The sequence below is a fragment of the Salmo salar genome, chromosome ssa19 (assembly GCF_905237065.1).
Source record: "Salmo salar chromosome ssa19, Ssal_v3.1, whole genome shotgun sequence".
In the NCBI taxonomy this organism is placed as follows: domain Eukaryota; kingdom Metazoa; phylum Chordata; class Actinopteri; order Salmoniformes; family Salmonidae; genus Salmo; species Salmo salar.
Window position 1 is genome coordinate 70767268 of NC_059460.1, and position 23789 is coordinate 70791056.

Sequence of the window (23789 nt, forward strand, 5' to 3'; positions counted from 1 at the left end):
CCCTAGGGGTTGGGTTAAATGAGGAAGACACGTTCCGGTTGAATGCATTCAGTTGTACAACCGACTAGGTGTCCCCCTTTACAACCGACTAGGTGTCCCCCTTTACAACCGACTAGGTGTCCCCCTTTACAACCGACTAGGTGTCCCCCTCTCGGTGAACACATCCCGAGCTAAACAGTTACGGTGAACACATCCCGAGCTAAACAGTTACGGTGAACACATCCCGAGCTAAACAGTTACGGTGAACACATCCCGAGCTAAACAGTTACGGTGAACACATCCCGAGCTAAACAGTTACGGTGAACACATCCCGAGCTAAACAGTTACGGTGAACACATCCCGAGCTAAACAGTTACGGTGAACACATCCCGAGCTAAACAGTTACGGTGAACACATCCCGAGCTAAACAGTTACGGTGAACACATCCCGAGCTAAACAGTTAAGGTGAACACACTCTTCTTTGGCACTCTGTCCGTCCTCTCCGTATGGTAACTCTATATCTCTCTCTATCCCAAAACTGTCCATCAGTACACATTCCACTTCATACACACATTCTGAGACACAATGGCGTTCACAGACCGTAACCCTGCCTGCCATCTGCAGACTGTCTGTCTCACAGACAAATTAACTCCACTAAAGCTAGCAGACTGAGACGGAGTGTGTGTGTTCATTATGAGCCATTCTCACATGACAGTTACCCAACCACTTAGGCTTGTTAAGTTGTGTGTCATTGTAAGGTTGAAATGTAATCTGTAGAGTTTGACTGCAGCAGACTGTATTCTACAGAATGGCTCTGATACTGGGGTCTGGACACACTCAATAATGCTCACAGATATGTAATAAAGAATGACAATGCCAATCCAGTGGGTCTGCAGTGGTGAAGAAGCCCTGTGTTTCCCCAGAGGAAATTCTCCCTCAGTTTGTGTGTGAGTGAGAGAGACACACAGAGAGGGATGAGAGGAGAGAAAGAGATCTCTTTCTCCAGGAAGACACCAGACAGCTTAATTACCTCCACCTGTGAGCAGACAAAGAGAAACACCCTCCAATCTTTGCTCTGCCACACCCTGGTTCCCACGGTAACAATATAGAACCCACCCTAAAGACACACACACACACACGGAGGAGAAGGAGCAGGAGGAGTAAGTGGAAAATGAGGATGAGGAGAAGAGGAGGAGGGAAAAGGAAGAGGTGGATGATGAGTGGGGGGGGGGGTAAAGGAGGAATTGGTAAGGCAAGAAGAAGAAAAAAGATGTACTCACATCCAGTGAGTCCTCGTTGACGATGATGAGGGACATGCCGTGGGACACTAGACGACAGGAGTAACCTAAGATCGAGAATACAATCTCAGCTACACCATAGAAACACTCATCAAGAAGTAAACGCCATCTCACTCGCTCCCTCCCTCCATCCCTCCTCTCTCACCTATGTTGATGGCGGTCTCCTGTTTGTCTCCAGTGAGGACCCAGATCTTTATGTCGGCCTTCATCAGAGTAGCGATGGTCTCAGGGACCCCTGCCTGGAGACGGTCCTCTATAGCTGTGGCCCCCAACAACAACAGGTCCTACAGAGACACACACACAAAGAAAGAGAGAGAGAGAATTGATGACAGAATGAGTGAGCATTGACTAAGAGGGAGACAAATACATTCAGAAAATGCTTTTCTGGACAAAATACAACTTGGAGGAGTTTGGTGGTTCATTGTGTTGTGAGGACATCTTAGAAACTACATCAAAGTTGGAGAGACAGACTGGCTGGCAGCAGCAGCATACGACAGGGTAAGAAGAGGCGTGCAGCATGTTAAAACTCTAAGTGGGTCAAACAGCAGCATAGGGAAAGTCTGTTAATGTTCCTCAAACATTTATTTTGAACTCTATTAAAAAACACAAATACACTCATTAGAGATGCGCGCACGCACGCACACACACACCACCCCCCCCTCCCCAGCTGGTAACGGTGGAGTGTTGTTGACTCCAGTTTTACAGGGCTCTTGGCAGACTGGTGAGGATAATTATCCCTGTGGTCTTCCAGTCTACCCCTCTCCCTCCTCTCTTTTATCCCATCACCTTCCCTCTCCTCTACTCTGGGCCGTCTTTCAAAACGGCTCTCTTTATTGGAGTACTACCTGAGAAACAGCCAAACAAAGAAAGCAATGGTGTCCATGTTCCAGCCTACTGGCCAGTCTTAAGATACACTCTCAGAATACATTTCCTGCCAACAGCTGCCATGTCCAGTCTCTTAATGACCACAGGCATCATCATGTCCAGATGTATACTGGAGCTGTCCTCTGGGTTTCAGGGCGTCTGTACTGTTGACAGGTTAGTAACGGACTGGGGATAACACACACGGCTTCTTCAGCAGCAAGAGGTCCTTATATCCCGCTACAGTGGATCAGTAGGACCACTCTGCCCTCTGCTGGACAAACAACCCACTAGCCCAGCAACACACTGACAGAAGGGGATGGTGTCAGGGGTCATCACTATCTTGCCATGCTAGAGTACAGAGTTATGGCTTTACAGTATCTAACTAGATTTTTTATTTAACTAGGCAAGTCAGTTAAGAACAAATTATTACTTAAAATAATGGCCTAGCACAGCCAAACCCTAACCCGGATGACGCTGGGCCAATTGTGCGCAGCCCTATGGGTCTCCCGATCACGGCCGTGGTGATACAGCCCGGAATCGAACCAGGGTCTGTAGTGACGCGTCTAGCACTGCAATGCAGTGCCTTAGACCGTTGCACCACTCGGTAGCTCAATGCAATGCAATGCTAACCACTGACCATGTTCTGTTATAATATCCACCCTGCACAGCCAGAAGAGGACTGGCCACCCCTCATAGCCTGGTTCCTCTCTAGGTTTCTTCCTAGGTTTTTGGCCTTTCTAGGGAGTTTTTCCTAGGGAGTTTTTCCTAGCCACCGTGCTTCTTTCACATGCTTTGCTTGCTGTTTGGGGTTTTAGGCTGGGTTTCTGTACAGCACTTTGAGATATCAGCTGATGTACGAAGGGCTATATAAAAATAAATTTGAATTTGATTTGATTTGACCCCAACCTTAACCCTTACCTTCTCCAGTAGTTCGTAGCAGTCCTCTAGTTTCTGGGCCCGGTCTTTAATGATAGTGCTAATACGGGTGTACTCCTTCAGCCACTCCTGGTATACCCCCTCCTCCAGGTCAACATAGGCAAAACACAGAGTCCGTAGACCTGGGGGGGGACAGGGTCATATATGAATCAAGTCAGGGATGGGCAACCTGCCCCCATTTTTGTAGGCTCAGGGATACATTTTTGGAACTCAGCCAGGGTCTCAACTTAAGAGTTGAGAGTTAGAATAGTAGAAAACACAAGGTGACATTTAGAAATGTGGTTGTGCATCAGCAGTTTTTCTCTTATGTCAATCACTGACAGCCACTCAATCAGCCATGTCAGCTATTTTTGTTCTGCTTTGTAAGTTAGCTGGCTAGACTATCTAAACTTGTTGTAATCATGGTCAAATTACAGACCCGGGTTGGCCCAATGATTTTGTTAGGCATTCTCACTCGGATGTCCTATCAAAAACGGCAAACATTTCTTTCCACCCTATGCCAAAATGTGTCAAATTAAATGAACTCTAAAATAGGGCCGTCTCCGACTAAAAACAATATGGTCGACCGAGTCATCTGTTCTTTCGACCAATCAACCAACGTGCATTTGTCTATAATAGACACACCCTACGTTTGAATAAAATTGCTATATGTATCCTACTGAGCTTGTCTGATGGTTTAACACCCACCCACTTAACCCGGAAGCCAGCCGCACTGATGTGTCAGAGGAAACGCTGTTCAACTGATGACCGAGGTCAGCCTGCAGGCGCCCGGTCTGCTAGAGCACGATGAACCAAGTAAAGCCCCCCCCCCCCGACCAATCCCTCCCCTAACCTGGACAACGCTGGGCCAGTTGTGCGCGGCCCTTTGGGACTCCAGATCACGTCCGGTTGTGATACAGCCCGGGATCGAACCCGGGTCTGTAGTGACACCTCTAGCACGGCGATGCAGTGTCTTAGACAGCTGGGAGGCCCCTGACTCTAACTTCTATTACCAATATGCTAATATATATGCCAATATGCTAATATGTAAAAATAGTCTACATATCAGCCAACAAATAAAAACATTGCAGCCCGAAAATATCCTGATAAAAATAAATATCCTATAAATCACCTTGGCTACGCATGGCCTGTCTGCAAGAAACCTGAAACATTGTTTCAACTATTAACTTGGTCTGGCACAAAGCTGGTGCTGCAACCTATAAAATAGTCTGGGCCCTCAGAGTTTCCAGCGCCACCAGTGAGCTCCACAGACACACAGCTGTACTCTATTTGTGCAAGGGATAAGAAGTAATCAGGTAGGCCTAATTTATGACGTTTCCACTGGATCAGAGCATGACACTTCCCCTTTCATGCTGAGTGGTTATCAAAAGGGAGAGAGCTGGGAAGATTTTTAAATAGGCTATGTTGAGGAACTATTGTCATTCTCAATGGATGTAGAAACATACTTAGTTTACTTGCTGTTTGATGTAAATAAAACATTACTTTGTCTTAACTCACCTCCACTGTGGAGCTTCTCAATCAGAAAGAGTATCAGATCCCCAGATGGGAACATTTATAGGTCTACATTTGCACTCAGGCCAGGTAGTCTAGGCCTACTTCTATGCATAATCAGGTGCGTGTCCTTACTCAACATTGACAGGAGCGCTCAAAACAACTCCTAAATGGAATGAAATGAACCTAAACTTTTTTCCTCACAAGTGCAGCCTAGGTTGTGCACTCCTACAACGATAAGACTGTAATAATAATGTATTGAATGCATTAAACAGAAATTACCCTAACAAAAACCAACATTATAGATGAGAAATGATGGTAATTAACAGTAAATGTAGGCCTACTGATACGGTTGTGCATACCCTCGGCCTCTGCAATGGATTAGTCCACTCAGACAGGCGTGAATCAGACGAGTGTCTTTTTATACGTTTGCCACTGCTCGACTAAAACAATCCTGGTCGACCAACAGCCTATTGACCAAACAGTCGACTAAATGGAGTCAGCCCTACTCTAAAACGTTGGTCTTTTCTCCGCTGTGAAGAGGGAGCTGCTAAAGTGTTTTGCTCACAAGGTGAGGGCCCCCAAAATGCACATGGGTACCAGATCCGCCAGCCACTGTGGCCCCTCATGAGGAGTTCGGATTTTTTGCAGCCCCCACCCCCAACAAAGTTGCCCATCCCAGAATTAAGCAGTAATAATGTAGATATGAAAATATAGGACAAAGAGAAAGGCCATACCCTCGGTGGCGAACTGTTCCAGGTGTGCGATGGTCAGCTCTTTGTACTGAGACGCATCAGTGAGACGCTCAAAGATCACATTATCCTGAAACAAACATGACATCATCAACATGCGCCGTTTCATCGTCATTATGAGCACAGACACTATGGGAATAAACTGTGGTGCATTCAATGACTGGAGGAATACTCACTGCTCCCTTGCAGTACAGACGCAGTTTCCCATCAGGGGTTCGGACCACTACAGACATGCGCTTACGGTTACTGTAGAAAAAAGACACTGTTAAGTGTCTGTGAATGTTATGAGTGAGTGAGTGAGTCATTTTATTTACCTTGAAAACTCCAGCACATTCAGCAACTCAAAGCTCTTCTCCTTCCCCCTCTGAAAGGCACAAAGAAATACCAATAATTAAACAGTGAGCAGGATTCTGGGCCATCCTTCAAATGGCCCTCCATCCCAGTCTCTTAAACCCACACTTACAGCTTCCATGATAACGGAGCCAGGAGTTCTTGCTGTGAAAACGAAGCCCAGACCTTTGGCTCCTTTTACCAGAGCTCCTTCATCTGAGGAAAAAAAAAAAAACACATGCATTGCACAGATTAGTAAGTTTTGAGTTGGAATTGGCTCTAATATGTAGTAGCTTGGATGTGATTGGTCCTATTGTCTTGTAGCTGAGTTCTGATTGTCTCTATGGTGTATAAGCTGTGTAGAGATAGGCTGTCTACCTGGCGAGGAGGCCTGGTAGATAAGCTGGTCTTCCTCTCTCTCTGGGACCACTGTGTGACACACCGCCATCATCGTCAGGAACTCACAGATTTGGGCAGAGGTTGGCTGGGGAGGGGAGACATGGCCCAGTGTCATTCTCATTCAGTATAAGAATCATCATTAGAGAAGAACTCAGGAGCTCAGGGGAACACCTACATGGTTCTTCTCAATGTTCTGGATGAGAGTGGGGTCATCAAACTCTGTGGAGTTAAGACTGCTGGACGGCAGGGGACTGAGAGAGGAGATGGAACAGAATTAAACACTACCTACACGACTCATTATATACAATAAAGAAAAGGGTATTGGGGTGTTTCCAGTATAGATAGTAGGTCATAGCACAGCCAAAGGTGCAGAAGAGGAGGCGGTCACTGACCTGAAGTCCTCCATGGAACGATCAACATCTAAGTCAGGGAAGTGGCCGTATGTGATTCCAGCGATGGTACACTTCTTGAAATGCATGACGTTACATGTGAGAGTTCCTGTCTTATCAGAAAACAGATACTTCACCTGGGTGACAGGAAATAAAGAAAGGATATCAGTACACAACTCTGATTGGTTGAGGCCTGATGTGAACATGGTCAAGATTGGTGGAATCCACCATTTGATTTGATTCCATCCTCACCTGGCCCAGTTCTTCGTTGAGATTGGACGTTCGAGCCATGGCGGGTGTGTCTGTCTCAGAGTAGTACATCTCCTCATCCTGACCAGGAAACAGAGGGAGTTTACATGACACCTCTAAACAGAGTTAAACACTCTAAAAACACACGTGTCCGTCCGTACCCAGTTGATGAAGAGTGCCTGTGTGAACTTGACCACCTCCAGAGTGACCAGCAGGCTGATGGGGATGAGGTTGTTGTAGAGGATGATGAAGGTCAGCAGGTTATACCAGAAGTTAGTGGAGATGTCCCCTGTACACACACACACACACACACACACACACACACACACACACACACACACACACACACACACACACACACACACACACACGGTCAAGAGCTTATATATGGAAGAGTAGAGAATGAATAACGTGTGTGTGTCCACCCATGAGAGAGTGAGTGAGTGTGTGTATTCTCACCTGCGCGTGACAGGTACCAGCAGGCCTCCTCAGTGTGTTGTTTGTTCCAGATGGAGGCTCCAATAGAGCTCACTAGCGCCATCACCAGGAGGATGCAGAACAGCACCAGGATCTGGACGTTGGTCACCCGCTCCACGTTAGAACGCTTCAGAGGGGCCTTGGTGGAGTTCTGGAAGGAACATTCAACACATCATTACATCCTTCATGTGGAACTACAAAACACCCAAAATGACAGAGTTAGAGAACTCAAAAGAAAGAAGCGGAGAAGGAACACCAAGCCCTACTGGAACACCAAGCCCTACTGGAACACCAAGCCCTACTGGAACACCAAGCCCTACTGGAACACCAAGCCCTACTGGAACACCAAGCCCTACTGGAACACCAAGCCCTACTGGAACACCAAGCCCTACTGGAACACCAAGCCCTACTGGAACACCAAGCTCTACTGCTTTGTAGAGGTAAGATTGGCTTGATTCAAGACTATGGTTCAAGTTAGGTTTGGATCACAAAGGCTTGACATGGCTAACCTGCATCAGTTTGGAGTCATGTCCAGTGTAGACTATAATTCCTACAACCCATTGTGTGTTTCTGAGCTGGGCACCTCTCAGCAGCACCTGGTCAGGACCCAGAGGAACCGCACTGGAGAGACAGAACAGTGACAATCAGGTGGAGGTTGAAAATGTAATTCTATGTTAGGTGTGTGTTCAGATGAGTGTGTGTGTTCAGTACTTTTGGTTGTCCAGCCGTAGGGTCCCAGTGAAGTCATACAGGTGTCTGTTGGGCTCTTCACACTCCAGACGGCCAGAGAGTCCCATCAGCTCCTCCAGAGACTGGAGACCAGCTGTGTGAGTGAGACCCTGAAACACACACACTCATTTAGAGCAGGTACACTGATAAAATACACACACCTTTAGGGTCATTCCTAACACACGTCTCACCTGTCTGATCTTCAGGTTTGTTTCTCCGTCGAGGTTGGAGGTCTCAGTGTAACACATGGCCTGAGGCTCACTGTGGAGAGGGATGGAGTCCAACATTTACCACATCATTCACTTCCACATTCATCTATGCAACGGTCAAATAAAAAAGATTTAAACATTTATCAAAACACAGGGCTGTTCAATCCTGGTCCTGGAGGGCCGAAACACTTCTGGTTTTCATCCTCTCCGTCTAATAAGGGACTAATTCAGACCTGGGATACAAGGTGAGTGCAATTAACAACCAGGTGGAATCAAAAACCAGAAGTATTTTGGCCCTTCAGGACTAGAATCGAACAGCCCTGATCAAACATAATGGTGACATCACACAATGTCACCGCAAACCAACCTGGAGGACACTATGACCATGTCAGCTGGAAGATGCTGCCCATTGGTCACCTTCACTATGTCTCCTACTGCCACCTTGTGGCCAGGACGCAGCAATGCAACAGCGGGAGGAGAGAATGAAAATAAGAACAGGGTGGGGGTGGGGGGGGGGGGGGCAAAGAGAGGGAAGTGCAAGAGAACGTGAAGCAGGAGAAGAGAGAGATGGTGGAGTTAGAGAGAGATGGTGGAGTTAGAGAGGGATGGTGGAGGCAGAGAGGGATGGTGGAGGCAGAGAGGGATGGTGGAGGCAGAGAGGGATGGTGGAGGCAGAGAGGGATGGTGGAGGCAGAGAGGGATGGTGGAGGCAGAGAGGGATGGTGGAGGCAGAGAGGGATGGTGGAGGCAGAGAGGGATGGTGGAGGCAGAGAGGGATGGTGGAGGGAGAGAGAAAGTGACAGTGAGCAGGAGGTAGCTTTACAGTGGATGTTCATATCTGACGCTTCCCTCAGTCATTGCAAGGACATTAGATACAGGGGATATGAAACAACGTGGAGAAAGACGCCAGAGAACATTCTGGAGAGGTAAATAATCATTCTGGAGAGGTAAATAATGTGCCCTGCAGTCTTCATAACTAGGGCCATGAGTTCTCCTTCACCAGATAACCTGATCAGGAAAAACTCTGGGCCCTAGTTATAGGCTGCAACATGAGTTCGGAGTTTTCCCCATTCAGGTGGTGTGGTACGGAAAGAGCTCTGGTCTTTATCTGTAACCACTAGTCAGACAGGCTGTTGAGAGAATGAGGGTAATAGTACCTGTTTCCATATGATGGTCTGCCAGGCTCCATTCCTCAGAACTGAGACACAATGACAACAGAGCTGTTAGCCTATACACTGTTATTTCTTTCTAAAGCACAATTGTCTATTCCCTTAAACTAGTTATTCATTCATCCAAATAAAAGGCAAATAAAACTGACTGACAGGCACACACTCATGCATACGCAAACACACAATCGTCCAATACCTGTGGTCTTTTTATTGTTGACTGTGTTGTCTGCCTTGTGTCTTTGCTGTAAAGAGACAGAGGGTTTATTAGTTCCTTATGAGTCTCTTTCTTTCACATTAAAACACACCAAAACGGCACTGCGCTGGCTTAGAGATTGTTTTGGAACAGAAGGAGAGGTGTTGTTCCACAGCAGGGGAGCTGAGCTGTGTCTGTTGAGCTGTGTCTGTTGAGCTGTGTCTGTTGAGCTGTGTCTGTTAGAGGTCGACCGATTTATGATTTTTCAACGCCGATACCGATACCGATTATTGGAGAACCAAAAAAAGACGATACCAATTAATCGGCCAATTTTTTTATTTTTATTTGTAATAATGACAATTACAACAATACTCAATGAACACTTATTTTAACTTAATATAATACATCAATAAAATCAATTTAGCCTCAAATAAATAATGAAACATGTTCAATTTGGTTTAAATAATGCAAAAACAAAGTGTTGGAGAAGAAAGTAAAAGTGCAATACGTGTCATGTAAAAAAGCTAACGTTTAAGTTCCTTGCTCAGAACATGAGAACATATGAAAGCTGGTGGTTCCTTTTAACATGAGTCTTCAATATTCCCAGGTAAGAAGTTTTAGGTTGTAGTTATTATAGGAATTATAGGACTATTTCTCTCTATACAATTTGTATTTCATATACCTTTGACTATTGGATGTTCTTATAGGGACTTTAGTATTGCCAGTGTAACAGTATAGCTTCCGTCCCTCTCCTCGCTCCAACCTGGGCTCGAACCAGGAACACATCGACAACAGCCACCCTCGAAGCAGCGTTACCCATGCAGAGCAAGGGGAATAACTACTCCAAGTCTCAGAGCGAGTGACGTTTGAAACGCTATTAGCGCGCACCCGCTAACTAGCTAGTCATTTCACATCGGTTACACCAGCCTAATCTTGGGAGTTGACAGGCTTGAAGTCATAAACAGCGCAATGCATTGCGAAGAGCTGCTGGCAAAACGCACGAAAGTGCTGTTTGAATGAATGCTTACGAGCCTGCTGGTGCCTACCACCGCTCAGTCAGACTGCTCTATCAAATCATAGACTTAATTATAATATAATAAACACAGAAATACGAGCCTTAGGTCATTAATATGGTCGAATCCGGAAACTATCATCTCGAAAACAAAACGTTTTTTTCTTTCAGTGAAATAAGGAACCGTTCCGTATTTTATCTAACGGGTGGCATCCCTAAGTCTAAATATTCCTGTTACATTGCACAACCTTCAATGGTATGTCATAATTAAGTAAAATTCTGGCAAATTAGTTTGCAATGAGCCAGGCAATGAATGCAAGAGCAATGGCACAATTTCATGTTAGCAGGCAATATTAACTAAATATGCATGTTTAAAAATATATACTTGTGTATTGATTTTAAAAAAGAGATTGATGTTCATGGTTAGGTACATTGGTGCAACAACAGTGCTTTTTTCACAAATGCGCTTGGTAAATCATCACCTGTTTGTCGAAGTAGGCTGTGATTCGATGAGAAATGAACAGGCACCGCATTGATTATATGCAAAGCAGGACACGTTAGATAAACTAGTAATATCATCAACCATGTGTAGTTAACTAGTGATTATGTTAAGATTGATAGTTTTTTATAAGATAAGTTTAATGCTAGCTAGCAACTTACCTTGGCTTCTTGCTGCCCTCGCGTAACAGGTAGTCAGCCTGCCATGCAGGCTCCTCGTGGAGTGCAATGTAAGGCAGGTGGTTAGAACGTTGGACTAGTAACCAGAAGGTTGCAAAAACGAATCCCCGAATCCCCCCTGAACAAGGCAGTTAACCCCCGTTCCTAGGCCGTCATTGAAAATTAAGAATGTGTTCTTAATCTGACTTGCCTAGTTAAAAAAAATTATATTATTATTATTATTATTATAAGTGAACAAAAATACCGATTACCGATTGTTATGAAAACTTGAAATCGGCCCTAATTAAATCGGCCATTCCAATTAATCGGTCGACCTCTAGAAGCTGTTGAGCTGTGTCTGTTGATGGCTGTGTCTGTCGCGCTGTGTCTGTCCTACTTACATAGTCCTCTATGATCTCTTTGATCCCGGCCACAGTGAGGATGAAGATGAGCGGTACCAGGGTGGTGTAACGACCCGTAGGAGACACATCAGGGATTTGCTGACAAGAAGAACACAGACACAACGTCGAGGAAACGCTGAGGGTGTGGTCAGGTTGTCAGTGCAGGTTACAGATAGAAATGTTATGAATAGAACTGATTCGTTTCATAGTTTTACATGAAAGAGAATCATATCTTATCTACATAACACATTTCTACGTGAATGCTCTATAACATTGCACCCTCCAGAGTAAACCCATTGTACTCGCATTGTGGGCGTGGCCTACCTGCATTAGGGCGATGAAGAGGAAGAAGGCGTTGGCAGCGCGGCGGATCTGCTCGTACAGGAAACGAGGCAGGAAGGTAAACACCCCATACTTAGTGGTACTGAGGAGGAGGAGGGACACAGGGAAGTCACAGGGTTAGTCACCACAGTAATGAAACACAATAAGGCTGGGATTCAATCCGATCAAGCGTTAACCGGCAATAGCAGATACCTGCATAGCTGGTGTTTTGGCAGTGTCGGAGGTGTAACTGCGATAAGAGCTGTCAAATTGGTAAGCAGCTGCTCGTGTGGTTGTCACGAAGTCACACCCCTCCCACTCGCATTAGAAGTTCAGAATGAGAAAGTCTAGGCTGTAGAGCATATCGAAAATGATTTTTTTTATAATTAAACAAAAGAATAAAGATTTATCAGCCTAATGGACGTGTAGAGGCTGCAAGGGATTATTACTAACGCGTCTCCATTCATCCAATGGCAGTGTCCACAGTAGCCCAGCGCACAGAGCTGCTTGTGGATTTGTCAGCTCTAATGCGGTTCCACCTCCGACGTCGCCAAAACAACCACTATGGATATGTCGGCTAAAGCGGATGTGATTGAATTGGGCACTAAATCAGCACACCAAAAGAGAAATCCCCTATATCTGATTGAAAAAGACAACAGTTGAGTTTGATTTCCTTGAGCAGAAACCACCTCTGTGGTCTCCAGTGTAAAACAGAGGTAGTCACTAGAGCGTAAATCTCTTCTTCAATGTCTTCTCCACCGATAGCTGATTATCGATGCACTTGAAACCCCATTAGAGAAACTACACAATTAGATTTAAACATGCTCGGGCACGAAAACATAAAAGGATCTATTATGGGCTGCACACCTTCACATCCTCGCAAATGAACGGAACGTCACTGTTCAAAGCTTTACATTTAGACCAAACCTTGTCAGTCCATCACCTGTATTGATCAGACAACAGCATCGATTAGCCTTGATAATAGCCAGCAGCTATTAGAGACTAAAATAACTAAATCAGCCTTCAGTTCAGGGTCTGTCTTTATCCTGGCCAATATAGCCAACTCACACGTGTGTGTGTGTGTGTGTGTGTGTCTTACTGTATCTAAATCCTCCAACACGTCAGAATCTCCTTGGAGACGAGCCCAAAGCCACACTCTAAGGTTAGGAAATAGGCGAGTGTAAGCGGATCCTAGATCTGTGCCTACAGACAACATCTACGCTAAGTATTTGTTCATGGCGGTTGAATTGTGTTGAATGATTGACAGATGGAGTAGATTTGCACAGAGACACAGGGCTGTGAATAAAAGATGGCTTGAAGGTAGAAAAGAGGAGGATGAAAGGAGAAGAGGGGCTATAGGAATTTCATCTCAGAGTTCAATAGGAGCAGTGAAGCTTTAAAACATCAACTAAAGACATAAGGGAACACGGACATCAAAGGGCATGTCTCCAAAGCCAGACTGTCCAATCACAGGCCAGAAAAAGCCTGGTGATCCGATAAAACAAGTTGACGAAGGCCCGTCTTAATCTCATTAACGGACCTGAAATAGGCCTGTTTCAGAGCAGAATTGAATCTCCTGACAGTAAAGACAGATCGATGAGGTGCGTTGAACGCCTAACGACAGGCTTCTACCCACGTAACTAGGACCTGCTGGATTGTATAGGCGCCAGGGTAATGTTCAGGAGGGAGTAACATCCTAAATGTTGCAGATAGAACTGACATGGGTCCTTAATATACATGAGAGAAGCATATCTATTATTCACCATGCATTCCTAAATGTATATATAGAATGTCCTGTAACGTCTACCCTACTGAATTCAAACCTTATCCTCTTAAAGGCAACAGAAATAAATGTGCGTATGTGTGGGGAGGGGTGTAAAAATACATGGAAACAATTCATTGGTACCGTGATGGTGTCAAATTGAACGAAAACATAATACTATAGGTCTGGTTTGCAAGGCTATACAACTTAACATGTATAGCTCCATAGTCAGTCACCACCGAATATACAGCAGTCACCTGGGACAGTAATGATAAAAGAGATTCCGTTTGGGCACTGCCCTCAATCCCGCCCACAAGCAGGGATGGGCACAAATGACATAATACAATGATAAAATACAGATACATTGATATTCATGGTATTTTGTATCAAAATAAACTACATACATTACAAAATACATTTATTTTGAATACAAAAATAAATTTGCAAGTAGCCAACCCGAACATCAACAACATTCTCAGTAAGGGTTACAAAAACGTTTTACTTGCTATGACTGATATTTTGTTGATCTACCTTAGTTGAGCGATTCACTCTGGTGAGCATGCCTGCTTAATGACCAAAATGTAAATGTATATGTGAAAATGAACAAAATGAACTGCAAAGCACACTGTGTATTGTTTTGGGGCAGAGCTCATTAGAATAATACTCAGCATGCTTTGCAATTGTTCATTTTTACATATACAATTTTAAAGTCGGAAGTTTACATACACCTTAGCCAAATATATTTAAACTCAGTTTTTCACAATTCCTGACATTTAATCCTAGTAAAAATTCCCTGTCTTAGGTCAGTTAGGATCAGCACTTTAAGAATGTGAAATGTCAGAATAATAGTAGAGAGAAGGATTTATTTCAGCTTTTATTTCTTTCATCACATTCCCAGTGGGTCAGAAGTTTACATACACTCAATTAGTATTTGATAGCATTGCCTTTAAATTGTTTAACTTGGGTCAAACGTTTTGGGTAGCCTTCCACAAGCAAAGCAAAGTACCCCCACAACATGATGCTGCCACCCCCATGCTTCACGGTTGGGATGGTGTTCTTCAGCTTGCAAGCCTCCCCCTTTTTCCTCCAAACATAATGTTGGTCATTATGGCCAAGCAGTTCTATTTTTGTTTCATCAGACCAGAGGACATTTCTCCAAAAAGTACGATCTTTGTCCCCATGTGCAGTTTGCAAACCGTAGTCTGGCTTTTTTATGGCGGTTTTGGAGCAGTGGCTTCTTCCTTGCTGAGCGGCCTTTCAGGTTCTGTTGATATAGGACGTGCTGTTGTTCGGGGATTGATTTGCACTTTTTGCACCAAAGTACGTTTTTGCACCAAAGTACGCTCTAGGAGACAGAACACGTCTCCTTCCTGAGTGGAATGATGGCTGCGTGGTCCCATGGTGTTTATACTTGCGTACTATTGTTTGTACAGATGAACGTGGTACCTTCAGGCGTTTGGAAATTGCTCCCAAGGATGAACCAGACTGATTTAATTTGATTTTCCCATGATGCCAAGCAAAGAGGCACTGAGTTTGAAGGTAAGCCTTGAAATACATTCACAAGTACACCTCCAATTGACTCAAATTATGTCTATTAGCCTATCAGAAGCTTCTAAAGCCATGACATCATTTTCTGTTTAAAGGCACAGTCAACTTAGTGTATGTAAACTTCTGACCCACTGGAATTGTGATACAGTGAATTATAAGTGAAATAATCTGTAAACAATTGTTGGAAAAATGACTTGTGTCATGCACAAAGTAGATGTCCTAACCGACTTGCCAAAACTATAGTTTGTTAACAAGAAATTTGTGGAGTGGTTGAAAAACAAGTTTTAAGGACTCCAACAAAAGTGTTTGTAAACTTCGGACTTCAACAGTACATTTAGTTCATTTAGCAGACGCTTTTATGACACCATAGTGCTATCAGACTTCTGATACCAATGCAGGGTGAAAGGGGGGCCAAATATATAGAAATTGTATAGAAAAGTAATTTGTATTTGGAAAATACAAATGACAGTATTTTTAAAAATACATTGGAGTGTAGTTCAGCCAAGTGTAATTCAAATTACAAAATACTGATTACAAAATTAAAATACTGATTTCAAAGACATGCTGCCTATCTCTGCCCACAAGAGATGGGCACACACCAGAACAGTCACTAACAGGTTGTGAACGTTATCGCTTTAGAGATCGGAACTGTTAACAAGCAAGGCTGGATCCCCTGCATACCAACATCTCCCAAATTAAGAGTAGGCCAATAAAAACGTATTGAATTGAAGTCAAAACTCTGGGCTTTGGCATTTTAAAATGTAATGTGAGAAGGTTGTTTGTTTCATCTGATAAGGACAGCACATAGTAACCTGATCAGTGACCAGAGCTGGACCACACTACAGAATGTCTTATTAGATTTAGAGACAATTCAAGGATAACTATTCTATTCATACATTGTTAATGTAGTCTACCATTAGTACCGGAGGAACTTCTATTAACATCTACAGACTCACTGTAGTTACTTTACTTTCAGTGCCTGTTTTAAAATGCATGCGGTATTATTGATTAAGAACAGTAAGTGGTTATGTTAAGCACTTTCCTCAGATGCACTGAGCTTAAAAACAACCCTTTGATGCCACCTTCCAACACATAATTGATGATAACTTACAACCCTCCTTTACTATTCCATAACTGGACCATTAACTCATATAACCTATCACAAAACATATTTCACAACAAAAAAACTACGTGAAAATAAATCCCTAAAACTATCAACAAACTATTGTGGGCAATTATAATATCACAACTTGTCTGGAAAGGCAATTCAAGTCTGTATTCAGTAACTGGATGATAATGATGCTGTAGTCAGGTGAAATCTTACCTGACATGGTTGTCACAGAACTTGGTGTTCTGAGGTTGGTTGAGCAGAATCGTCCGTGCCGTAGCATCTATGGGATCTGCCTGCGAAGTAGTCCCGGACATCTCATCATCTGCCTTGCGGTAGCCGGCGGAAGAACAAGAGGTTCCTGCACCGTTCGATTGATGGGAGAGAGGCGAGGCTAGGGTAAGTGTGTGTGGGAGACAGGGAGAGACATAAGAGACGTGGTTTACAGTTCAAAAGTGGAGGGCAGAAACAGGTAGGGCTATTGTATGCGGATGTAAGCTGGCGGTCGATGTCAATGACGTCCCCACCTCTCCATTCTAAACAGCCCCTCTTCTTTCAGTGCGCTGCCTCGCACGGTGCTGGGCAATTCCAAAAGAGTGATGCTGAGACTCAGATTTTTTTTTACTTTAAAATGTATGTCAAACAAAAATAATTATTGCTAAGTTACTTTTACCAAGTCACTGAACTTAACAAAAACAGATTTACTTGAAGAACAGTGTAGTTTTATAACAGAATGCCTATTTCTACTGTTTGTGCCTTCTTCAAGTAAACTGTGTTATGTAACATTTTCGCTGGAAATTGTTAATTAGTGCTTGTGCATAGTTGTATGGTTTGCTTAACTTTGCCGTAATTGTTTTTTGTTTGACATACATTTTAAAGTGAGTCTCAGCATCACTCTGTTACCATGGAATTGCCATACTATAGCTCCATCACCAATACACACACACAAGCCGCTCGGCGCCCACGGCTCCCCTTGTATAGAATGTGATGAGGGATGCACAATGGTCAAACAAACACCGTGAGTTTGACTCCTTTCATCGACGCGGAAACATTGTGTATTTGTTTATCAAACAGCGGGACTTGTTACATCGCCCTATGTGCGCATAGTGCACCAGCATTATCACCCAAGCAAAGAACCCGAACCGACGCTGTATAAATTCGCTCCGCGTTTGCACTGCCTACGGAGTCCCCCCTCCTTTGTAGTTTTCTCGTATAAAATCAAGGCCAAGCTGCGATCGGCACGACTTGCACACCCCACTGAGCGTCGGAGGAACATTTTCTGTCATCGGGCTGCTCTAAATAATGGAGGGGGGAGATAGAGACAATCAGGTTTGGACGTGACGGAATAGTTTACCCAGCTGGCACAACAAGCCCCGGTGAGGACAGATGGAGCACGCCCGTCACTCGTCTCCTCTCCCTTGGCCTCGCTGTCCGGGAAGCTCCCGACTGCTTGTGAGAATAGCCCAAGCAAGCACACAGCCCTTCGCCACCTCCGTTTCATCGGGCCTTCTCTGGCGGTCTAGAGAAGGCTTTTAATTGTCTCTCTGCAAGGTGGATTAGATGATGCTTCGACACTAGACAACGGCCCCAATCTCTCGTGGAGCCTTGACTACGGTGTTCCCATCCGAGGGCGGGCTAAGGGCTCGTATTTAAAGGGGCAGTAGCCCCCGAGGCTGGTATTGTGTCTGTGGTCTGACATTGCAGGCTCGGTTTACCAGTTTAAATTACACTTGAAAGGGGACGAGTCATTCATCATGAGATCACTATTCTCAGTTTCCCAGACCGTTTTCTGGGGGCTTATGAGGTTCAGTCTACATTCACTATTCAGGGCAGGCTATATGAAGTCATTGGCACAAGCTGCAATATTGGCCCTACTGCAGCTCAATTTCGAACTAACTTAAGGTGCTACTCCAAACCTCACCAGCAATAAAATTGGCAATCAATTCTTACAAGAATGGGCCTTGTCTGGATTGCTGTGTGGGTCTGGAAATAAATCCAGCCATTAATCCATCAATAATTCAGAGAAATAATAAGAGCCGGTTTCCACTATATTGAATGTTAGAATAGGGTGATCGTTTCCCCATAGAGGCCTATCAATGGGTCACAGCCAACATAGAGAGAGCCCCGGCCCAAGTTATACAACTGTATATTTCAACCTAATAACATTACTAAGTTATTTCTGTATAGCCTGTGAAGTAGACCTCTGCTACCCAGCCCGATGTGGCCAGATATTCTACATTGAGTTAAGGCCGGGTAACTAGGGTACAGACAGGGCTCAGGTTTCACTAAATTGATCACTGACATTTTGAAGCTGAGCCATTTGTTCGTGCTCTGATGCGCAGCACAGTTATATCTGACTAAGATCATAAGATGGTCAGAAGTCCTTCAACCTCATCAAATATAAACAGGAGAGATTATTTCACAGAAAATAATAATGTTCCTTGAGTTTTGTTGGGGTTTAGAGTGACAAAGTATAGCTAGCTAAGTTCTCTCTCATGTCTCTTCATTGAGCAGAGCAGCCCAAACGGAGCCGTTGCTATGGATACTCACAGACTCAGAGCTGCCATGAGCAGAGCGCAGGGACCAAGAGAAGCACCTAATGGATTTACTATCGGAGGAAGTTATTTCTGATTTCGGGTTTCGAGCAGGGCCTTAAATTTGGCGGAAGCAATCGTCCTTGGGTAGGGTAGGGCCTGAACGTTGCAGCATGGGTAGTGCTCGAGCTTAAAATTCATGCCCGTGCAGGGCTCTACTGTGAAGTGCCTTGGATGAAATGACCCAGTCAAAAGGCCCAGGTCATTAAAGCTCCTGATAGCATCAATATTCAGGCACCTCCTGTTTTCCACTCGAATGGGGACAGTGACACATGTTTAGGAGGGGAGATCACTGCAAGGTCTTGCCAGGCATATCAGGTAAGCATCTGGCATGAAGGAAGGAACATAAGAACTACATACAGGTGCCACAGTGTGTACGGGTGTAATGGACATCACGCTGCTTGCTTAGCGAGTACCGCATCCTCCTGATACGGCTCACAGCGAGGCTCAAACCCAGGACCTCTGCCTTGCTAGCACACGTGATCTCCTTCTCAAAGTCTTACCAGTCAGAGCCTCCGAAAAGCTAGCTATTCGGCAGGGCAAGTGGGGACACATGGCTGAGGAGTGAGGTTCACACATCCCCTAGGATAAGTTGAATCAGCTGTTTTAGAGCTGGTCTGGACCCAAACCCTGCACACACCCCTGACTCCAATGTGATAACAATACAGCAAAACAGATGAACGAGATTTCAATTTACTCTTGCAGGTGGCGAAAAATAACTATCTGAAAGCTACACCCTTAATAAGCAGCACACCCAGTCTTCTTATCTGACCCGCTGGGTCATATCCCTATAACCCAGCATCAACAACCCAACCTTGCTATTTCTAACCTTTTACTGCAGTGGACTAATTCAGGGTCACAGTGTTTCTTGGTAGTCTTAAACAGATCTACTTTGAAACAAAACTATACACCTCAAACACATGGTTATGGGCTTAAAAACAGAAGACACCTGGACCATGTCAGATATACAGTTGAAATGTATTACATTTTGAGTTTGCATGCTAATATTACACTTTATATACATCACAGAAGACTGAAATATAACAAAACTGTTAATTGCCATTAATTATGAAATTATGAAAAATATTCATAACATTCCACCCATGAGGCCACTAGGTCATTTGACTGCAGGAAAGGTCTACAGAAAACAACCCAACTAAGTGACCCAATGCCTGCAACCAAGCAGTTGGGTCATCCTAACAACCCAGCAGTTGGGTCATCCTAACAACCCAGCAGTTGGGTCATCCTAACAACCCAGCAGTTGGGTCATCCTAACAACCCAGCAGTTGGGTCATCCTAACAACCCAGCAGTTGGGTCATCCTAACAACCCAGCAGTTGGGTCATCCTAACAACCCAGCAGTTGGGTCATCCTAACAACCCAGCAGTTGGGTCATCCTAACAACCCAGCAGTTGGGTCATCCTAACAACCCAGCATTTTTTTGTGTTTGTTTAGTGTTTTTTGTGTTTCCTCCATTTCCCCACTCTACCTCTCTCCGTCCTTACGGTATACCTCCACTCATCCATATCTCTTCCCACTCTACCTACCTCTCTCTTCCTACTCTCACTCTCTCTCTCCTCTTTACATTTTATTCCTAGCAGATCGATATTGACCATCTCAGCAGCCTGCTACAGCTCTTATTTGTCCATGAGCAGATCAATGCTCTGTGTTCCTCCTCCCTGATGGATCAGAACCAGAAGCACCGTCACCACCATAACTCATTACTGAAGAGTCGACGGACTCAAAGAATACTCAAACAGAACGGTGGGTCGCCTGTGTGCAAATATTTTGAGTGTCGGGTGCAATGTAGTGCACGTTGGTGCGTGTTCAGCAAAATATGAATGACCTCGTAAAAGGCCGGTAAAACTACTCTCATCATGATATAACCACACATGCAATCAAAAATAAATATATTCATACCTGGTATAGTCCTGTTTTATCACCCCCCTCTCAAAACGCATCAATAGCTCAATCCAACACAGCTTGGCCCATCTTTACTGTACTAGCTCAGTCCCTTAGTTTGGCTCTGGGTTGACCCCTCAACCCTTAAGGTCACTACCTGGCCCGTGTTACCTTTTACCTGATCCGTGTAACCTGGTCCTGTGCCAGCCTTTCATGGCTATAAAGCAAGGCGCTATTCTGAATAATGGATAGAGGGAGGCTGCATAATTCATCCTCTCTCTTTCCTGTATGACTGGTGCCTTATTTCAGCAGACACCGTGCCTCTGTGGTGCAGCCATGCCACCACTCAGAAAACAACTCAGACACTATCACTGCAGCTCCCTCAGCGCTTATTATACACCAGCATTTAGCCCGACCGTCAGCTTTGTGTTTTAAATGGTATTAAACATCGCTATTGTAATGTCCACCGATTTAATGTGACAGTCGGATAGAAACGCTCAGTCAAAGCCACAAACCAAAAGAGGAAAAACAATCCGTACAACAGAGTGAACTGTTGTACAGTCAAAGGCATACAAAGTCAGTCATATGACTTAAAACATAGTCCATGCAAACTACAAACTCAACAGCTCAGTTGAAGATCCCACCCTCTGAAGGATTCTTGATGAATCGGAGGTTCCCCCAGTCCCCCCCCCCCTTCCTCCCCTACCCCCCTCCCATTGTCAGGTCAGGATAGCGTTACCTACGGAGGAGCGTCGTCTGACCGCCTGACCCCTATGAGGTGCCATGGCTGTTCCTGTCCCCAAGGTGACCTCTAGTCAAGTCGTCTACTTCCTGGTTAAGGTTGACCTGCAGGTCTGCTGGTTGCTAGGCCAGCCAGTGTGTCCAATTACTACGGCGACGGAGTGAATGGTGAGAAGGTGGAGAGCCTCTTTCCTGCAGTACAGGCTGGGGTAGTAATCCTCTCTCTGTCTGCTCTGCAACATCCCCTACCTGCTAATCCATACACTGATAATCCAACAGGTGAGACCAGAGACTGTACACGCGCAATATTCATGTATACTTAATCCCATATACTATACTGTTCACACACACAATTACAGCAGTGACACATTTTGTATTTACACATGCAACGTCCCCCAACATGCATTTAACTACTCCCTTGCTCACCCTCTCACTCACTCTTCCCCAATCTAACTCAACAGTCAACACCCAGACTGCACCCAAACACATGCATGCATCTATGTGCATGCTTAAAGGATGCCATGTGCATATGCATAAACATGCGTAAGTGTGCTTTATTTACATGTATGCAAGCATACCATGTGTGTCTGTATGTATAGTAAATGTGTGTGTTTGTCAATGTGTACTAGATCATGTGAAGTGAATACATGGTGATCAATACAGTATGGGTTCGTGGTAATGACTGGAGCGGAGTCAGTGGAATGGTATCAAACACTTGGTTTCCAGGTATTTGATGCCATTCCATTCACTCCACTCTGGACATTATTTATGAGCTGTTCTCCCCTCAGCAGCCTCCACTGGTGTGAATGCTAATCAAGTGTATTTACAACAAGCACATGCAGTGACTGTGCAGACAGGCAGACCAGCCGAGTCCAGCGGTCACCAGCCCTGGTCCTAGAGAGTAGTGTTCCTCTGGTATCAGGGTTAGTGATTACCACTGTGCTCTAGTCCAGGGTTGGGGTCAATTCTCAATTGAAATTCACTCATTAAATAGAATTGTCCCCGACCGCTGCTCTAATCGTTATAGGCTACTATTCCAGTACATGCACTAGTGAACTCCAAGATGTGGGGAGCGCCAGCCAGGCCAGCCCGTGTAAGACAAGACTCCAACTCACTTTTATCAAACCTGTTAGCGAGTCGGGAGCGCATGGCGGCAACGCTGACGCCCAGCTCTGGGTCCAGGTGGTCAGGAGACTTCTCCTGCCTAATGAGAGTCAACACTAACTGCTCTGGAGGAGAGAGATCAGGCCACCAGCCGCGGGACGGGAGAGACAGAGATCAGGGAGCAGGCCACCAGCCGCGGGACGGGAGAGACAGAGATCAGGGAGCAGGCCACCAGCCGCGGGACGGGAGAGACAGAGATCAGGGAGCAGGCCACCAGCCGCGGGACGGGAGAGACAGAGATCAGGGAGCAGGCCACCAGCCGCGGGACGGGAGAGACAGAGATCAGGGAGCAGGCCACCAGCCGCGGGACGGGAGAGAACAACACACAAGACAGAGGGTCAGTCAGTAACGCCACTGTGGACCGGGTCCAGGCGCACACAACAACACACACACACACACACACACACACGTGAGTAAGTCAATGATGTGTGTCTGTGTGTAAGTGAGTGGTGAGTTCAGGTGTGAGTCTGGAAGAGGCAATTGAAATTGAGTTTGTGTGTGTGTGCATGCGTATGTCAACTATATGTGTGTGCCTCTGCTTGTGAAGGTATGTCAATGCTGTTGGAAAATGGTTGACATTGTCTTGAGTCCTATGACGGTTGTACAACACTGCTCCTTTGTGGTCAACTGGTCTCATTGCCTTCTGAAGTTTTTCTGCAGCTCATAATACTCACCGTACCAGCCACATGTCTGTCCATAGAGACCATTTATTCCCCAAATGGTATCCTTAACAACCTAAAAAAATAAAGGAGAGCATACACTCTAGGAGCTCAGATGCAAAAATATTTATGTCCAACGTTTCGACAGACAAGCTGTCTTCGTCTGAGCTCCTAGAGTGTTCCACTCCGCTAGCCAGCACCTCGCCTAAATAGGTGGGCTTTTCTTTCACCTCTAGATTATCCTTAACAACCTAGCAGCCATGACAACCAGGAATTATTTGTCTCCAACAGACCCGCCTCAGACACACGGACAATAAACCTGATTTATCTCATTATATCCTTATACCTGGTAAACAAACCACACCTATTTGGGGACTGTACACACACACACACACACACACACACACACACACACACACACACACACACACACACACACACACACACACACACACAC

General features: G+C 45.0%; 1 protein-coding gene across 8 annotated transcripts in view; it reads right to left on the reverse strand.

Moving 5' to 3' along the window:
• The window catches only part of atp8a2 (ATPase phospholipid transporting 8A2), a 61383-nt gene that overhangs the window by 28133 nt on the left and 9461 nt on the right, over positions 1-23789 (reverse strand). For 2 of the 8 annotated variants that reach the window (XM_014159472.2, XM_014159477.2), the window contains exons 2-24: positions 22625-22738; positions 16490-16667; positions 11859-11958; positions 11535-11633; positions 9468-9513; positions 9260-9300; positions 8470-8543; positions 8085-8154; positions 7876-8003; positions 7674-7785; positions 7147-7315; positions 6849-6976; positions 6691-6768; positions 6442-6575; positions 6225-6300; positions 6029-6134; positions 5784-5866; positions 5635-5684; positions 5497-5566; positions 5306-5390; positions 3060-3199; positions 1423-1561; positions 1260-1324 (exon numbers count right to left, since the gene is read on the reverse strand). In XM_014159472.2, coding sequence (XP_014014947.1) covers positions 1260-1324; positions 1423-1561; positions 3060-3199; positions 5306-5390; positions 5497-5566; positions 5635-5684; positions 5784-5866; positions 6029-6134; positions 6225-6300; positions 6442-6575; positions 6691-6768; positions 6849-6976; positions 7147-7315; positions 7674-7785; positions 7876-8003; positions 8085-8154; positions 8470-8543; positions 9260-9300; positions 9468-9513; positions 11535-11633; positions 11859-11958; positions 16490-16667; positions 22625-22738 — 2285 coding nt within the window. Of the gene's footprint in view, positions 1-1259; positions 1325-1422; positions 1562-3059; positions 3200-5305; positions 5391-5496; positions 5567-5634; positions 5685-5783; positions 5867-6028; positions 6135-6224; positions 6301-6441; positions 6576-6690; positions 6769-6848; positions 6977-7146; positions 7316-7673; positions 7786-7875; positions 8004-8084; positions 8155-8469; positions 8544-9259; positions 9301-9467; positions 9514-11534; positions 11634-11858; positions 11959-16489; positions 16668-17627; positions 18421-22624; positions 22739-23789 lie in introns of those variants that run through there. The other 6 variants (XM_014159473.2, XM_014159479.2, XM_014159478.2 and 3 more) reach the window with 6 other exon arrangements.